The 19,090-nt window shown below is 49.6% G+C and overlaps 2 protein-coding genes across 3 annotated transcripts in view; one reads left to right on the top strand and one right to left on the bottom strand.

The window, feature by feature from the left end:
* Positions 1-577, top strand: part of PPP5C (protein phosphatase 5, catalytic subunit) — a 29,615-nt gene extending 29,038 nt beyond the window's left edge. Inside the window, exon 12 of one of the 2 annotated variants that reach the window (XM_006868252.1) lies at positions 10-577. In XM_006868252.1, the coding sequence (XP_006868314.1) occupies positions 10-72 (63 nt within the window). In that variant the 3' untranslated portion in view covers positions 73-577. The remainder of the gene's footprint in view (positions 1-9) is intronic. The other variant, XM_006868251.1, reaches the window with a different exon arrangement.
* Positions 578-11,686: 11,109 nt separating this feature from the next.
* CCDC8 (coiled-coil domain containing 8) lies at positions 11,687-13,318 on the bottom strand. Its single transcript, XM_006868250.1, has 2 exons — positions 12,437-13,318; positions 11,687-12,397 (listed from the first exon to the last, which is right to left on the bottom strand). Exons 1-2 carry the CDS (start codon positions 13,316-13,318, stop codon positions 11,687-11,689), a joined length of 1,593 nt encoding a protein of 530 aa, XP_006868312.1.
* Positions 13,319-19,090: the final 5,772 nt, after the last annotated feature.

Below are 19,090 nucleotides of genomic sequence, written 5' to 3'. Positions count from 1 at the left end.
CATCCACAGCCTCATCCCAACGTTAAGCCCATGGCCTACGCCAGCACGCTGCTGCAGTTAGGAATGATGTGAGGCGGTCCGTCCAGCTGGGAGGCCTGCACCCCACAGACCCCGGGCCAGGCCTGGGGCAGAGCAGGCCCGGCCCTAGGGCGACGTTGGACCCCCGTTTACTTTGTAAAGTTTGTATTTATTCCCCCTTTAGGTTTGCAGAGGGGGTGGGGGGCAGAGCAGGGGGCTGGCCAAGAGGGTCTGCTCCCTAGACAAAGAGGAAGAAAGAGGCCAGAGTCGTGGAAGGGGGACAGCCCAGGCATTCTGGGGGGAGACCAGCCTCGGGGTGGGGGCCATGAGGCTTCCCTGCACCCCTCATTTGCATGGCTCCTCCCCCTGCTAAAGCAATAGGGCCCCTGCCATAGGAAGACCCCCCCAGAAAAAGGGTCATCAGGGAGGCCTTGCCTGTACCCTTTCCTGGTAGCCCCAGGGTGGGGCTAGGCTGGGCCCACCCCTTCCCCAGCTATTTCATGTCTGTAAGTAAATATGTTAAAATAAAGTCATTATTGTAAGTCAGCCTGTCTTGGATTTCCTTTGTCTTTGGAGCCTCCCCTCCTCCCCGCTGGGCTCCAGGAGAAGAGAGGCCAAGGGGCCTGGTCAAAAGGGGAGCACCGGAACACTCAGAGATCCCCCACAAAGCCGGCCCATTTCTGTGTCTGCCAGTGTTGGTGGGGCTTCTGTGGGAGAGTTCTGCTGGAAGAACACCCCCCTCCCACACACCCCCATGAGTGTCCCATCAACTGTGCTAAGTGCTGACCGTGACCTCCTTCAGCACCAGAAGGCCCTGATTCCAGTACCTACAGTAAATGCTCACATACTACCCAAAAGATTGGCAGTTCAAACTCACCCAGAGGAACCTCAGGAGATAGGTCTAGCAGTCTTCTTCCCAAAGGTCACAGCCTCGAAAGCCTATGGGGCATTCGGCTCTGCTCACGGGGAGTCTGTCGAGTCCACCTGAAGGCAGCTGACGGCCAGCACCTCTCTCAGGAGGCCCAGTTTTGGTTCCTTACATTAAGCTGTGAGGCAGAAATGTCCACGTGGTTTTCCCGCCATCCCTTTTATTCTCTGTCTGAATGGGATGCGGTAAAAGTGCCAAGATGTCCCATTTAGACTTCACCCAGCTTTGGCACCCTAGTGAGAGCCCTGTTTGCAATCTGAGCTCTTCTGGGTCTAGCTCTCCCTGAGAAAGGAGACACCTGGGGGGTTGCTCCAGGAAAACAGCCTCCTCATGTGGACTATGGGGAGTAGTTTGGCCCTTTGGTTGCCTCTCTTGGGGCAGAAACGAGGCGACCAGGGGCCTAGTCTGTACGCACTCAGGGAGGGGCAGCAGGCGGGCTCCACTCTCCTCTAGGAGCCAGTGAGCATGGGGACGGTGCCCTGGGTTTCCGAGGGTCTTAAGGAAAGAAATAGGCAGTTTGTCCATTCCACTTATTTCCTATGTGAGAGAATCTGCTGGTAAATGCTATGCCGGAGGCTTCAGACCTATTATGGGATCACAACATGCCCAGGCTTGGTGAGTTTTTGGGTTTTTTTCCAGCTGACATAACCAAGGTATACTTGCTTCTGAAAGGCCTTGAAAACCTTTCTACTCTGTGTAGACATGGGGTCTTCTATAAGTCTGACTCAGCTTCATGGCAACCAATAATAAATCTTTCTTTTTCAAGGCTTATGTTTTTATTATTAAGTGCCATAGAGACGGTTCTGACTTCAGCAACCCTGTATAGGGTTTCCGAGGAGTGGCTGGTGAGCTTGAACCATCAATCTTGTGGTTCAAACTGACGGACCATGTCCTCCAACAGCACGGCATTAAGACTCCACAAGGCTAGAGGTGATCAGATTAATTTAGCTATTGTGTCAGAGCGCCCTCTGGTGGGCAGATAAGACCACAGTCCAGGGAGAAGGACCACAGAGTTTAAATTCAAAAGGAATGCATTCATTCAAAACGCATTTTGAGATCCCCTTGTGTACTGCCCACATGGGTGGTTCTGGGGCTCCTGCCATGACTAAGACACCCCTAACCCTGCTCTCTGGGGCTCAGACTTGCAAGGGAAAAATAAATATGTCTCTAGAAGACACAGAATAGGCAGGCCTAGGGGCAGAGGATTGGGATGGGGGGGCGGTGTTTAGGGTGTTGGGTCACCCTGCCTGGGTGCTTTAGTCTGGGCCGGGGAAGAGGGTGGGGACAGCTCTTTTGGAACCTCAAGGGCCATGGTGAGGAGCTGGTAGGAACAGAGGTGGGGAATAAGTAAGTGGCCCACCTCACTCCTAGTTTAAGGGAAGACAGACTTCCTGTCTGTGCCCCTCAGCCTGGAGGGTCCAGATTCCTGGAGGCCACAATAAGTCCTGTGTTTGGGGACAGGTCAGGGTGGGCCAACAAGGGGCCCACCAACTTGGGAAGGGAGAATGGGCATGGGGTGGGTTGGAATGGGGTGTGTCTGTGAGTTGAAGGGGATGGGAATCTGTAAGGGGGTCTGTGTGTAAGGGGGTCTCTGTGGTCATGGGGGGTGTCAGGGTGTATGTGGGTTCTGGATTCTGTGTCTGTCTGACTTTGGGCCTGGAATCTGTGTGTGTTTACCTGAGGGTGTGTCTCAGTGCGTGGATGTGTTTATCTGTGAGATCATGTATATGTAAGATCTATGTGTAAGGAATGATTAACCATGTGTATAAAATATGTGAGACCCTGTGTGGTTGATGATGTGAGTCACTTTCTGTGAGAGTCTGTATGTGTGTATGAATCCGCAACTTGAAACCAACAAACCTCTGCATGTCTCCGGAAGGTGTGGTCATCTGGGGTCAAGCAGGGTCGCAAAAGTACAATAAAGACCGGATGCAGGCTCATCAACTTCTCACATCGCCAAAACCAAATCATTACAAAACAGCAAAACAAATCCTATATAAAGAGGGAAAACTCCAAAGAAAAAAACTAGAAATAATCATTTAAATAGTATACATTTCAGTTTCTCTAAATTCTCTTTCCTCACTGAGCTTCTCCCTTCACTCCCCCTCCCTTATCACTTTGTCATCAATGGATGGAAGTCAACTGGGACCCTTTTCAGTGTCTGACACTGGGGAGCAGACAAGGAGAGTGAGCTCGAACTTGTAGAGCTCGAACTTGGATCCTTCCGACTTCCTGGGGCGGGAAAGACAAGAACCTTAGGCTTGAGGCAGCTCTGCTCCTGTCCCCAAGTCCCCTCAGATTGTTTCTTCTTGGATTCGGTCCACTCAGGAGAGGACGAGAGCACCAGGTCCTAGAATGGTCTGGAAAGACTAGGGGCCTGGCTCTATATGACCCCATGGCCCAAGCGAGTTGTGGCGGGAGGTGTCTGCCCAAGCGAGTTGTGGCGCCTGCAGTTCCCACCAGAGGGCGCTCCGGGACCACTGATGAAAGATGGAGTGCACTTCCGGAGAAGTCAACTATGGCTGGGATTCAACACTAACAGCAACAACATATTTGTTTACTTACACAGCTCTTAGGATATTACAGACTTTGTTTGAAGGCTCGGATTGTTTAATCACAGTTTATACGCTCTTGCTGTTTCTAGGTGCAGAATGCATCATCTTCATAATTGTTGCTGTGTTTGAGCCAATTGCAGTCACTGTGTCGAACTGCCTCGTTGAGGGCCTACCTCTTTCCACTTCATCAAACATGATGTCCTTCCCCACGAACAAGTTCCTCCTGGTAACATGTCCAAAGTATGTGAAAAGTCTGGAAATCCTCCCTTCTAAGGAACATTCTAACTGTACTTCTTCCAAGATAGATTGTTGATTTCTTCTGCAAGTCCATTGTATATTCAATATTCTCCCATACCATGACTCTGGTGTAGGATCCTCAACACTGCACCAGTAAGCAACATCCATATAAATGGAGAAAAGATTGAAATTGTCAAAGACTCCATTTTTCTCGAATTAATCATCAACACTCATGGAAGCAGCAGTCAAGAAATCTAACATGTTGCATTGGGGAAATGTGCTGTACAAGACCTCTTTAAAGTGTTGAAGAGCAAAGATGTTAGCTTGAGGACTAAAGTGCACCTGACCCAAGCCATGGTATTTTCAATAACCTCATAGGCATGCGAAAGACAGACAGTGAATAAGGAAGACTGTAGAAGAATTGATACCTTTGAGTTATGGTGTTGGAGGAGAATATTGAAAGTAACATGGGCTGCCAAAAGAACCAACAGATCTGTGTTGGAAGAAGTGCAGCCAGAGTGCCCCTTAGAAGCCAAGATGGCCAAACTTCGTCTCTCATACTTCGGACATATTGTCAGGAGGGGCCAGTCACTGGAGAAGGATATCATGTTTGGTAAGGTGGAGGGTCAGAGAAGAAGAGGAAGACCCCCAATGAGATGGATTGGCATAGTGCCAGCAGCAATGGGCTCAGGTGTAGCAACAATTGTGAGGTTGGCCCAGGACCGGACAGTGTTTTGTTCTATTGTGCATATGGTCACTATGGCAACTAACAACAACAACAACACCATAACTCAAAGGTGTTGGTTCTTTGGTCTTGTCCAGCTTTCTCATGCTTATGAGGTGAATGGTTTGCTTAAGTCAGGCGCAACCTTAATCCTCAAAGTGACATCTTTGGGTTTGGTTTGGTTTTTTAACACATTAATGAATCCTCTGCAGTAGATTTTTCCAGTGTGATCCATCATTTGATTCATTGACTGCTGCTTCCATGAGCACTGATTGTGAATACCAGCTCACCTTTTACAGATGGGGAAATGGAGGCTTAGAGAAGTCAAGTGACTTGTCCAGGGTTACACAGCATTGGAATCGGAACTCAGGTGGCTTGATGGGATTCAAATCCCTTCAGCTTGACTCTAGAATCCATAACAGAACCCTCCTCATTGATGTCCCACAAATCCCAGGCAGGTGGGAAGGTAGGATGTGGAATAGTTAAGAATTGAGACAGGGGCCAGAACATACTGGGGCAGATGACATAGAGCCCGAGGCACTATACCTGGAAGGGTGCACCATCCTGGGGTTCTCAGTGGTCTCCTTTGTTCCCTTACCTCATCCCATCATGGTCAGGTAAAGGGTAGACTTTGAATGACTGGCTACTGGTAAGCACGCTGGAAAAGCTGAGGGAGTAGGTTCCCCATTTACAAGTGTGTAAATGGAGGCAACGAGGGATAAGAAAGCCATCCAAGGGTGTTAAGGTCCTGGGATGGGGAACCTGGTACATCCAGCAGGTCCATCCAATTTCCCACCTCCAGCACCATCTCTTCATCTCTTGTCATCTCTAACACCCTGTTTGAGCAGGGAGAGCGAGAACATTTTGTACCTGTCCCTCTCCTGGGACAACCCTGGTTTTCTGGGACTAGGGTGCTGAAAGCTCTTGCGAATCTGAAGTCATAATCCCAGGGGCATCCATGGGTGGGACTTTGGGGTTAATTGGGCCGTGCGGGAGTCACTTAAAACCTCCTTGGGCAGCGTCCTTACTGCCATCTCTAGGTTATGCATTTGTCCAGCCCACACCTGAGCCCTCAGTGGGATGCTCCAGCTGGGGTCAGGAGGACAAACACGCGTGTCCATTTGGAGAGTTAGAGATTCCGGTCGAATTTCTACCAGGTGCCGCAAGAGGGCGCACTTTGGTGCATTCTCTCCAAAGATGGTCATTACGGATTCTTCCAAAGGAGCTCGGGTAGCGGTAGTGGTTACGAATGGGGCTGCTAACCTCAGGGTCAGCAGTTAGAAACTAGCAGCTGTTTCGTGGGAGAAAGATGAGGCTTTCTGCTCCCATATAGATTCATAGGGTCGCTATGAGTAGGAATGGACTCCACGGCACATAACAACAACATCCCTGTATACATCTGTTCTGAGACTTCTCCCATGAAGAGGTTGGGTCTGTATTTCTTCCTCTTGAGTATGAACTAGACTCAAGATTTAATTAAATTTGGAATCACCAACAAGTCTAGACCAATCCAGTCATTTTTTCTGCACATCTGTGTCAGTAAAGGACAAAGCCCAGGTTCTTACAATGGCCTAGACAAATCTGCCCAATGGGGTCGCCACTAGCCACATGGGGAAATTAAGATTTACATGTAATTAAAATGAAATAAAGTTTAAAATTAATTTCCTCAGTCATACTTGCCACATTACAAGGGTTCAAGAGCCACATTGACTGCATTCAACCAAGCAAGTATAGGACATTCCCATCATTCTAGAAAGTTCTATTGGACTACGTTGACCTCCACAATCTGCCCCCATCTGACCCCTCTGCCTCTTTCCTCACCCTCTCTGCTCATGTCTTATGTAGCTTCCATCACTCAGGTCTCCTTGTTGTTCAGGACCCGTTGTAGGCACATTCCTACCCCAGGGCTTTTGCACTTGCTACTCCCTGTACCTCGAGAGCCTCCTCTTCTCAGAATAGTTGCAGGACTTGGTTTCTCATTTCATTTTATGGAGGCCTTTTTTTTTCAAATTTCACCTTTTCAGTAAGACAAATGACTGTCCCCTGCACACTCGTTGTACTTTTTCAGACAGCTGATTGCCACCTGACACATCACCTATTTTACTTAAAAACAATTGCCATTAAGTCAGCTCCAATTCGTGGTGACCCATGTGTGTCAGAGTAGAACTGTGCCCCACAGGATTTTAAACTATTGTTGTTGTTAAGTGCCGTCGAGTCGATTCCGACTCATAGCGACTCTGTATAGGGTTTCCGAGGAGTTTTCTGGTGAGTTTGAACTGCTGACCTTGCGGTCCAGTGCCTTTTGTTGGTGGTGTTAAGAATATACACAGCAGAACACACACCAATCCAACAGTTTCTATAGTAACCCTGATGACATTCTTAGATTTATGCAACTATTCTCCCCCAGCATTTTCAGAGTTGCTTCTCCCCCACTAACATAAACTCACTGCCCCTTCTAAAGTTCCTATCTAATTTTTCAAGTTGATGTTATCAATTTGAAACACATACACCTGTAAATAATTCTTAAAGGAACATAACTCCATGGAGTTTTTAACAACTGAGTGCCTCTGGTAGGATTCGAATTTTCAGCCTCTTGTTATTGGCCAAGTAGGTTAAGGTTTATACCACATGGCTGTTGTCAGATTCCGTATATTCTGACTCGCACTGACCGCATGTACGACAGACCCATACACCGCCTGGTACTGTACCATACACATTGCTACATTTGAGTCCGTTTTTGAATCACATACCTGCAGGTCATTCTGGCCAGGGGGTTGTCCCAGAATAGATGTGGCTATTAGAGGACCGGCAGGCGTAATGTGTGTGTCCGTGTGTGTTCATCCCTGCTGGCGCAATCTCTGCCGTGTCTCCGTGGGCTGTGGTTGTATGTGTGGGAGTTTGTGTGTCTTGGTCTATGTGTGTGTAACTATGGGACTGTGGAGAAGAGCGTAGGTTTGGGGGAACAAAATGAAGCCTGGTTCTTGTGCCCATTTCACAGATAAGGAAACTGAGGGCACAACCTGGAACCCAAGTTCCATCTTCCTCCAAGGCTCTTAGCATGGCTGCCGTCTCCTCAGTCCTGATCCCATAACCCAAGGCCCTCCTCTACTACATTTTCCCCTGACTCTCAGAGGCTGTACCGCCCAGGCACATCCTGAGACTCTTGGGAATATCGCCAGGTCATAGAACAACTTAAAAGTTAAAGTAGGGTTTCCGCGGACAGTCCTGATAACCCAAGGAAACATCAATGCGCACGCATGGCAGTGTCCTCAGTGCCCACCCAGGGGCACTCCAGGACCACTGGTAAAAGACAAGCCAATAGCATTGACCCAGAGCCTCAAAGTTCCACAGGCCTGGGAATGGGCAGACAGTGGCAAGTGGCCTTTGCTGTAGGCAGTGGTTCTCCAGTGAGATCCAGGAACCAGCAACATTAGCATCACCTGGGAACCTTCTAGAAATGCAGCCCATACCAGACCTCCTGAATCAGAGACAATTCCAGTGGGGTCCCAGGCAATCTGTGTTTTTAAAAAGCCCAGCACTGTGGAATGAAGTACTGAATCACAAAGTCGGTTTGAACCACAAGGTTGGTGGTTCAAACTCACCATCCGCTACTTGGAAACTCTATACAGGGTGGCTATGAGTCAGACCCAACTCTACAGCACTAAGCAACAGCGGACAGTTCTCTGAGACACATCACAGATCAGGTTGGGGTCTGGTTAGCCTAGGAACCCAAAGTTGGACTTGTCAACTCCAGTGGATGCTGCTGGTGATAGGAAGGCAGCCTTGGTTGTGTCCATTTGAAGGAGCAACAAACTGAGGCTGTTTTTCCAGTTTGGGGGGCTCCTCAGCCGAAGTGAGTGTCTGATGTGTGTGTTCCTGCCAGAATGTGTCTCGGGTTGGTTCTTGAGTGATCCCATGAGTGTGTGTATATAGTTAAATGTATCTAAGTGTGTCTAGCAGTGTGTGGGTGTCCTGAGTGGGTGTCCCACTATCGTCAAGTTGATTCGGATTCAGAATGACCCTAGATGGCCAAGTTGTTGTTGTTAGGTGCCGTGAAGTTGGTTCCGACTCATAGCAACCCTGTACAGGGTTTCTGAGGCTGTAAATCTTTATAGGAGCAGAAAGCCGGAACAGCTGGTAGTTTTGAACTGCTGACTCTGAGGTTTGCAGCCTGATTCGTAACCACTACGCTACCAGAGCTCCTTATATGACCGAGTAGAACTGCCCTAAAAGGTTTCCACAGTTATAAATCTTTACAGACTCAGGTTGCCTCATCTTCCACTTGAGGAGTTAAGTGGCTAGTGGATTTGACCCATTGACCTTTTGGTTAGCAGCTAAGCCCTTAACCACTGCACCCCTGGAGGTCCTGGGGAGTGGGTATGTTAGAACTTAAAAGTATGAGGGTGTATGAATGAGAGCATCTATAAATGTGAGGGATGGGGGCCTGCAGCGGGAAAGTAAAATCTCCACCCTGGGTATGTGGGCCCATGAGTTGTACGTGTGTCCGTGTGGTTGTGTGGGTGGTGGTGGATTAACAATATACCTGTGTTTGGGAGTGTCTGTTTGCCAGTGTGTGCCAAATTTGGGCGCATGTGTGTGTGTCCCTACGTGAGCTGTGGGTCTATGTATGTGCTGTGTGTCCCTTTCTATGCCGTGGTCATGTCTGCACTGTGGGTGTATATGCATGTCCCTGTGTGTGTGCATTATGCCGTGGTCATGTCTGCACTGTGGGTGTATATGCATGTCCCTGTGTGTGTGCATCCCAGTGTGTGCTGTGGTTACATGTCTATCTGTGCGTGTCTGTATCTGAGCCTCCCTGTGTGTTAATGTCTGTGCATGCAAGCATGTGCCTGTTGGAGACATGCTTGTATGTTGTGTGCGTGTTTGTGTGTTGCAATGAGTGTGAACCACCCCCAGTATTTGAGAGCCGTGCAGTTTCATGTTGATCCATCTTGTCCCCATTGTTCAGAGTCTACCCTCCTCCAAGCGCCCCCTCAAACACACACACACACCCCGTGAGTCATCCGAGGAAGGGCAGAGATGCATACAGCCTGGGATGGCTTCAAGCAGACTTTATTGACTAAAACAAGGCACAGCTTCCAGCAAACGCTCCTCGGCGAGTCCTACCTTTCTCCTATCTGACTCTCCCATAGTCTCTGTTGCTCATGTTACCCTCACCTTCCAGATTCCCAAAGAGACTAGCCAGGCCCCCTTGGTCCTGTTCTCCGAGGTGAAGAAAGCAAAGGATAACCTTCCCCCACTCCCGGCCTCCCCACCTGGCTTGGTGATATCTGCCCCCAGCACACACCATTCCTCTACTCAGTGCCCACCTACCTACGGGTGGGATCCAAGTCTTGACTCTCTTACAAACTGCTTCAGGCCCTTTGCCACCTGGTTGCCTGTTGTGGGCCACACCATCAAGCACACAGCTCTAGGTTGCGACATGTAACAGCGTGCAGCAAGACCTGTGGCATCAGTAGCCAGTTCCGTTAGAAAACAGAGCAGGAAAAAGAAAAACGGAAATGAGCAACCAACCAGTTACTGTGGAGTTGACTCCGAGTTCTTCGGAAGATCACCTGGTCTACCTTCCCAGGTGCCTCTGGGTGGGTCTGAACTGCCAATCCTTAAGTTAGTAGTCAAATGATTGACAATTTGCACCACCTACAGCTTGTTGAGGAGACCTGGTGGCACTGCGGGTTAATGCGCTGGACGGCAAGATCGGTTTGAAGCTCACCAGCTGCTCTTCAGAAACCCTATATAGGGTCACTATGAGTCAGAATTGACTTAACAGCACTTAACAACAACAAAGGGACTATTGAAGAATAAGAGAGGGATTTAATTCTTTGAGGTCCTGGTGTGGTACTGTATTATGATCAGCACTGGACTGTGAACCACAAGGTTGACAGTTCAAATCCACCAGTTGCTCCTACAGAGATTTGCTATGAGTGGGAATCGACGTATTAGCACTTAGTAATAACGCAATTCTTTCGAGTCCTGGTGTGGTACTGCAGGATACACACTGGACTGTTTACCGCCATGTCGGCAGTTCAAATGCACCAGTCGCTCCTTGAAAACCCTACACAAGACTTAATGGCACTTACCAACAACATAAGTCATTAGGGTCGGGGGTGAGAATCGAGGCAAGGCCTGCAGACAGACATAAACAGGAAGGCAGAATCAGCCTACTGTCTCTGTCCTCTACCTCCTCTAACTAGGCTCCTTTGAGGTCACTTGCTGGGTTTTTCACTGCTGGAGTGAGATGGGCGGGCATAAGACAGTAGAGAGAGATGTCCCTCAGCTTTCTCTCAGTCCCATGGAGCCTCCAAATTTCTCCCAGATAAGTATGTCATAACATACATTACAATCCCATTATTAATATCAGCATGCTACCTGACGCCCTCTACCCGACACACACACCATTTTGGCCTATTCCTATGCTATATGTCCACGTATGCAGTGAATAGCACAAGTGTTACATTGTCCTAGGTGAAGTTTATGGGCTGGATCAAAACAGATTTCTGGGCCATACTAGCCAATCCACACCTTGGGGGCGAGGGAGGGCCAAGGGTCCAGGAATCTGCATTTTAAACACATGTTCAGAGGTTTTTATGCAGGAAATTCATCACTACCATGGATGGGTTCAAGCACCCTATGCCCTCTAAACCGGAGCCAGGAGGAGCAAAGTAATCATGGTCATTACCGTTGACAATATAGTGGGGGGTGGGAGTGAGAAACACAGTGAACCACATGACAAAGTAGCACAAGATTTTCAGTTGCCAAGTCCACAACCAAGACACGGGTTGTTTTTGTTGTTGTTTTAAACATTTTTTCACTTGCAGATAGGCTAGAGTCCTCTTGAAATTCAAGATGTTAACTGTCACGTGTGACGTTAATTTCACCTCCATTTCTCTCTTTTAAATGAGCACCTATTAAGGATATTAAAAGTCCATGTATTACAACCCCTTTGTATCGATTTTTTTTTTTTTTTTAACCATTACATCCCTTGAGCTGCTATAAGGGGTGGGTATAAAAAAATGAATGCACAAAAGAGAAATGTTAACAGGAAAAGGAAGAAGGTTCTCAGGTGGAGGGGTGAGTTGCCCTCTCTCCACCTGGGATTTTCAGGTGCAGAGACAGAAAGTGAAATCATCTCATTCCAGGTCTGGGAGAGGCACACACAAGTGGTCAATATGCAACAAGGGGTGCTCGGCAGGACCCTTGCCTTCACAGCTGGTCTTCCTGATCTGCCTGCTCTGCGTCGGCTCTGGCTTCTGCCCTCAGCACCCTGAGGCTCCTGGCTTCGCCTGCCCTGGGGACTCTCTTGGGTAGGGTTGGCAGCCTTGGAGTGTGCCAGAAGGCTCTCCGGCGGAGGCGAAACCATGAAAAACGTCCAGGAGTCTGGAACCTCACTGTCTTGACATGTTTTTGAGCCCTGGCTCCTGGGAGTGCTCCGGAGGCTTCCTGGATGGCTGGGGCCTCTGCCCGCTGGTCAGCCAGGATCTCTGCCCCCTGGTCAGCCGGGACCCCTGCCCTCTGGTCAGCCGGGATCTCTGCCCCCTGGTCAGCCGGGATCTCTGCCCCCTGGTCAGCCAGGACCCCTGCCCCCTGGTCAGCCGGGACCCCTGCCCTCTGGTCAGCCGGGACCCCTGCCCTCTGGTCAGCCGGGACCCCTGCCCCCTGGTCAACCGGGATCTCTGCCCCCTGGTCAGCTGGGACCCCTGCCCCCTGGTCAACTGGGATCTCTGCCCCCTGGTCAGCCAGGACCCCTGCCCTCTGGTCAGCCGGGACCCTTGCCCTCTGGTCAGCCAGGACCCCTGCCCTCTGGTCTGCCTGTGCCACCTGGTCAGCATCGACCTCTGCCCTCTGGCCAACCAAGACCTCTGCCTCCTGGTCAGCTTCGACCCCTGCCCCCTGGCCAGCAGGGACCGCCACCTCCTGGCCAGCGGGGACCACTGCATCCTGGCCAGCTGGGACCTCAGGCTCTCCGGCTGGGACCTCTGCCCCCTGAGCTATAAATGCTGCATCTTCCTTCCTGCGACGCCTCAACGAGGCCCAATTGATCTTGGGCCTCCATCGTCGTGGGGGGGTCCCAGTTCCCCGCCCATCTCCTGCATTTTCCCTACTTTCACACGGGCGGCTCGGTCCTGATGTCCTATCACTTTCCACCCTGGACACGGCTGACTGGGCCTCGCCCACCCCAGGGAAGGACCTGGGCGCCCAGCTTTTCACCCTGCGCTTCAGCCTCCCCCAAGACACCTGACTGGCATACTCGCGCCACCTGTCGGCCTTAGAACGCTGGGGCGGGTTATCCTCGACTACAGGCACGGGCACCGCCACCCTGCGGCGTGCAGGGGCTGCGTTGGGCTTCTTCTCCCCGCGGCGCAGGAAGGCCTCCACTAACTCCTCATCGTCCCCGCTCTCCTGGTCGCTTCCTAGAAACTTGCTGCCCAGGTAGCTGACGGGCATTTTCCGAACTCTCCGGGTCCGCCTCGAGCTGTGATCACCCTTCCTGTCCCTGTTGGTCTCGAAGTCGCTGAACTCGCTGTCACTGGCATTGCTGCTGTCATACGTGCCCACGACCAGCCGGGGCGGAGGGATCACCATCTGCTGGATTCTCCTCTGCACACGGGGAGCCTGGGGCTTTTTGGAGGGCTGGGGCGGGTGCGGAGTGCTCTTTTCAATGATGCGGGCTACGTCCTCTAGGGTGCGGCCCTCTTCCTCCAGAAACTGGGTGAGGCGCTCGCGAAATTCCGCCTCCTTGGTGGCTGGCTTGGAGATGACCCGCCAGACGCCCCCAGCCAGCCGGACCTCGCGGGGGATGAGCAGATAGTCAACATCCTCCCCAATCTGCAGCATCCCCACGGTGGAGTCCTCCTCCCGGCGGAACACCTTGCCTATCTTCTTAAAGGTTCCCACGGGCTTCAAGGCTTCCACAAGGACGTCCAAGTCCACATCTTTGCAGACGTCGGGAACACTCCAAAGGATCAGGCAATCAGGGGACGGCAGGAAGCCCCAGGGGAACCAGCCCCCCACGTGGCTTTTCTCCAGCGTCTTTAAGATCTCCAGGGTGAAATCGGGGTAGGGGGCCAAGAAGCCCCAACGAATGCTTCCCGGAGAGTCTCAACTCTCCAGCTAGGGACGTGCCACCACCTCCCACTCTGTCTGTCTGCAACCAGGCCGGCCTTGGCCAAGTCTGCTCCCCCCCAAGGGCTGGTGGGAACGAAGTCCTACGACGCTTACGTGAGCTGGCGGGAGTCTGTCCCAAGGCTACAAGCCCCGCGCCAAGCTGGAAAGCTGCTCCCAGTTGGGGTCCACGGGCGTTCTCACCAAGGGGGTGTCTGGAACTTGCGAGCTGCTTCCCAAACAAAGACGGCTCAGCCGGGGCTATTCAATATGGCCGAGGCGCTGGGCGACAGAGGTCCGGCCCCCCCGGAGGGTCTCCCGCCCCCAGGCAGGCGGCCACCCCTCAAAGCTGACCTTGACGCGGCGCGCGCCCAGTGCGGTGGTGCGCACGGGCAGGAAGTTCCTCCTCGCCCTCCCCGGGGTGAGGCCCACCTTCCCCCTTCTCAGTTTACAATCCTCGACTCCCGAAGACTGACAGGGGGGCTGTCCATTCCCTTCAGGGCGGCCTCTCTCCCCTCCCCCACAGAGGTGTGGCCGTGCCCCACGCCTAGCTGGGGCCACCCGCTTCCGAGCGAAATGAGCTAGCGAAGGCCCACGTCAGCACCTTTCCTAAAAGAAAGTCATTTCCTAAACCTGCCATGGTCAATGTACCGATTCCAACCAAGCCTTCTGGAGGTGGGTGTGCTAATAGGGCAGGCAGCCCCTAAAAGGTCATTTGATAACTAATAACATTCTAGATGCACGTGACTCGTGGTACCAGAAATTCCTACCCATATACTAATTCATACTTGTGGGTAGAAAAATTGGTGGTTGTTCCCTGCTGTAGAGTGGGTCAGATTCATGGTGAGCTCATGTACAGCCGAGTGAAATGCATGCTCCATCCTCATGATCAGTTGCAGATCCCACTCAGATAGGTTGGTTGCAATACTTACGGTTTTCACTGGCTGCTTTTCTGAAGTAAATCAACAGGTCTTTCTTCCTAGTCTGTCTGCCTTAGTCTGAAAATTCTGCAGATTCTTTTTCATTCAATCGTTCCAGCCTCCTCTCACAGATGGGTGGTGACGGTGTTAGCTGCCCCCAGTTGGATTCCCACTCATCCAGACTCATGTGTGCAAAGCAGAACTGCCCCCCAAAGAGTGTTCAAGGTTATGTGACCCATTGAAAGCAGATCTCCAGGCCTTTTTCTCTGGGTGCCTATAGGTGGGTTTGAACCACCAACCTTTAGGTTGGCAGCCAGGGATCATTTTTTCTGTTTACTGTTGTTAGGTGCTGTTGAATCCATTCCAACTTATAGTGTGACCTTATGTATGTTGTTGTTGTTATGTGCCATGGAGTCGGTTCCCACTCATAGCGATCCTGTACAGGGTTTCCAAGGCTGTAAATCTTTACAGGAGCAGAAAGCCTTATCTTTCTCCTGCAGAACAGTTTCTAGTTTCAAACTGCAGACCTTCAGGTTTGCAGCCTGATTTGTAACCACTATGTTACCAGAGCTCCTTGACCTTATGTATAACAGAATGAAATATGACCAGTCCTGATTCCTCCTCACAATTGGTGCTCTGTACATACTTACCATGGAGTGGTGGTGTGGCACTGTGGGTTAATGCGCTGGATTGCAGACGGTTTGAACAGTAAGGTTGGCAGTTCAAGCTCACCAGCCGCTCCTCAGAAACCCTATGCAGAGTCGCTATGGATCAGAACCCATTGGATAGCACTTAACAACAACACATACTTACTAGATACAGTGAAACTTGTGAATGCTGGAACTCAGTTGGACTGGTTTGTTTTTTGGGGTCTCAAAAGATTTGTTATCCTGGCTTTTATAGGTTTTACCTTACGAGGGTGGTTGCTGGTGGTGGGTATGTGCCATGGAGTTGTTTCCAACTCATAGTGACCCTATACAGAGTTTCCGAGGCTGTAAATCTTTACAGAAGTAGAAAGCCTCATCTTTTGCCCACAGAACAACGGGAAGTTTTGAACTGCTGACCTTGAGGTTAGCAGCCCAATTCATAACCACTACACTACCAGAGTCCCTTTTTATGAGGGTTGTTGTTGTTGTTGTTAGGTGCCATCAAGTCAGTGCCGGCTCATAGCGACCTTATGCACAGCAGAATGAAATACTGCCCGATCCTGGGCCAACCTCACTATTGTTGCCACACTTGAGCCCATTGATGCTGCCGCTTTGCCAATCCATCTCGCTGGGGGTCTTCCTCTTCTTCTCTGACCCTCCACCTTACCAAACATGATATCCTTCTCCAGAGACTGGTCCCTCCTGACAATGTGTCCGAAGTATGAGAGACGAAGTTTGGCCATCCTGGCCTCCAAGGAGCACTCTGGCTGCACTTCTTCCAACATGGATCTGTTGGTTCTATGGGCAGTCCATGGCTCTTTCAATATTCTCCAACACCATAACTCAAAAGCATCAATTCTTCTACGGTCTTCCTTATTTACTGTCCAACTTTCGCATGCATATGAGGTTATTGAAAATACCATGGCTTGGGTCAGGCACACCTTAGTCCTCAAGCTGACATCTTTGCTTTTCAACACTTTAAAAAGGTCTTGTGCAGCAGATTTGCCTAATGCAATACGTCGTTTGATTTCTTGACTGCTGCTTCCTTGAGTGTTGATAGTTGATCCAAGAATAATGAAGTCCTTGACAACTTCAGTCTTTTCTCCGTTGATAAGAATGTTGTTTATTGGTCCAGTGGTGAGGATTTTTGTTTTCTTTACATTGAGATGCAATCCATACCAAAGGCTGTGCTCTTTGATCTTCATCAGTAAATATTTTAAGTCCTCTTCACTTTCAGCAAGCAAGGTTGTATCATCTGCATATCGTAAATTGTTAATGAGTCTTCCTGCAATCCTAATGCTACGTTTTTCTTCCTGTAACCCAGCTTCTTAGATCATTTGCTCAGTATACAGGTTGAATAAGTATGGTGAAAGAATACAACCCTGTCGCACATCTTTCTTAATTTTAAACCATTCAGTGTTCCCATGTTCTGTTCAAACAACTGCCTCTTGGTCCATGTACAGATTCCTCATGAGCACAATTAAGTGTTCCAGAATACTCATACTTCACAATATTGTCCATAGCTTGTCATGATCCACACAATCGAAAGCCTTTGCGTAGTCAATAAAGCACAGGTAAACAGCCAGAGTGCTCCTTAGAGGCCAAGATGTCCAAACTTCGTCTCTCATATTTTGGACATATTGTCAGGAAGGACCAGTCGCTGGAGAAGGATATCATGTTTGGTAAGGTGGAGGATCAGAGAAAAAGAGGAAGACCTCCAATGAGACAGATTGGCCAAGTGGCAGCATCGATGGACTCAAGTGTGGCAACAGTAGTGAGGTTGGCCCAGGATCGGCAGGGTTTCGTTCTGCTGTGCGTAAGCTAGCTATGAGTCGGTACTGACTCAATGGCACCTAACAACAACAACAAACATCCTTCTGAGATTCTCTGCTTTCAGCCAAGATCCAGGGCTTCAGAACGTTTATGGGAAAAGGAGTTTAAAGATAATAGAATTTTTCCATGAATCTTTTGAAACGTCCTCATATACTAGGCACTATTTTGAGTGCTTTCTATGAATTAATTCATTAGATCCTCACTGTCACATTATAAAGGAACCCTGGTGGCACAGTGAACTAAATATTAGGCTGCTAACTTCAAGGTTGGCAGTTCACACCCACTAGCTGCTCCAAAGCAGAAAGATGAGGCTGTCTGTTCTCATAGAGATTCCCAGTATTAGAACTCCTAGGGAGCAGTTCTACCCCATCCCATAGGGTTGCTGTGAGTTGGAATAAATTCAAAGGCAGTAGCTTTTGGGTTATAACATTCTGAGACATGTAGTATGATCATTATTCCCATTTTACAGTTAAAGAAACTGAGGCCCAAAGAGGTAAAATCGTCTCTCATACTTTGGACATGTTATCAGGATGGATCAGTCCCTGGAGAAGGATATCATGCTTGTTAAATGGAGGGTCGTCGGAAAAAGAGGAAGACGGAGGCGGATCTGAACCCAGAACAGTCTGACTTTCTGTGTGTAGACCATTGTTTTTAGGTCCTGTCCAGTCAATTCCAACACATAGCAATTCTATGCACAATAGAATGAAGTATTACCCGGTCCTGCGTCATCCTCATAAGTGTTACTTGTGAGTCCCTTGCTGCTACCACTGTGCCAATCCATCTTGTTGGGGGTCTTCCTCTTTTTTGATGACCCCCCCCCACTTTAACAAGCATGATATCCTTCTCCAGGGACTGGTCCATCCTGATAGCATGTCCGAAGTATGAAAGACGAAGTCTGGCCAGCCTGGACTTCTAAGGAGCACTCTGGCTGTACTTCTTCCAATGTAGATTTCTTTGTTCTTTTGACAGTCCGTGGTCATTTTAATATTCTCCTCCAACACCATAACTCAAAAGCACCAATTCTTCTACGGTCTTCCTTATTCACTGTCCAACTTTCACATACATATGAGGTGATTGAAAATACCATGGCTTGGATCAGGTGCACCTTAGTCCTCGAATTGGTCTTTGCTCTTGAACATTTTAAAGAGGTCTTGTGGAGCAGATTTGCCTAATACAATACGTCATTTGATTTCTCGATTGCTGCTTCCTTGAGCGTTGATGGTGGAGCCAAGCAAAATAAAGTCTTTGAGAACTTCAATTTTTTCTCCATTTATTATCATGTTATTTATTGGTCCAGTTCAAACGGCCAACCATGTGGTTCACAGTCCAGTGTTTATTGTACAGAGCCACCACACTCCCTGCATCCCAAAGGGTCTTTCCATGGAATTTGTTGGTAAGTCAGAACAGGTGCATGCAATTTTTATTTAGCCTTCACTTCAGTGCAAGAAAGGGCCCCTGGTGGTGCTGCGGGCTAAGCATTGGGCTGCTAACCACAAGCTCAGCGGTTCAAACCCACCAACCGCTCCGAAGGAAGACGAGTCTCTCGGCTCCCATAAAGATTTGCAGGTTTGGAAATCCTATATAGGGTCTCTGTGAGTTGGATTTGACTTGATGGCAATGAGTTTGGGTGAAAGGCAAGTAGGAGTTGTCCATAAGTTGGATTTTCAGATGTTTGCAACTAGCCTGGAGCATGCCTGTTCTGGGTCAGGCTCTCTAGGGCCTTGGGTCAGAGTTTTTCAAAACTTTCCAGGTAATTCTGAGGCAATCCACTCAGTAAGGAAAGTCATCACCAACAGCTGGCATTAGGAATAATACCAGTGAACGCAGTGTTTTCTTGGGTGCAGGCCTCGTGACTAGACTGTTGTTAGGGATCTTCACAGCGACACAGCCAAGTGGGTCCCCTTACTGTCATCTTCCTACAGAGGGGAAACTCTACCTAAAGGGTCTGATATTTGAACCAGATCTTAAGCACTGAAGTAAAAAACCCAGGTTGGCTCTAAGAAAACAAAGGCCAGGGATCAGGATGAAGCTCAAGTCCTCTTCCCATGCTTAAAGCAATGTGCTGTTTAAGCCCTTAAGAGCCACAGCATATTGTGCCACGTTTA

Source organism: Chrysochloris asiatica, unplaced genomic scaffold (assembly GCF_000296735.1).
Source record: "Chrysochloris asiatica unplaced genomic scaffold, ChrAsi1.0 scaffold00116, whole genome shotgun sequence".
In the NCBI taxonomy this organism is placed as follows: domain Eukaryota; kingdom Metazoa; phylum Chordata; class Mammalia; order Afrosoricida; family Chrysochloridae; genus Chrysochloris; species Chrysochloris asiatica.
Note: the sequence above shows the minus strand (reverse complement) of the source record. Positions and strands in the feature narration are given on the sequence as shown.

Bases quoted from the DNA above. Each gene is read 5' to 3' on its own strand.
- CCDC8 (XM_006868250.1), bottom strand. From the start codon at position 13,318: ATGCTGCAGATTGGGGAGGATGTTGACTATCTGCTCATCCCCCGCGAG. The intron at 12,398-12,436 runs GTCCCAGCTGGC...CCCGCTGGCCAG, and splicing joins TCCCAGCCGGAGAGCCTGAG to GAGGTGGCGGTCCCTGCTGG.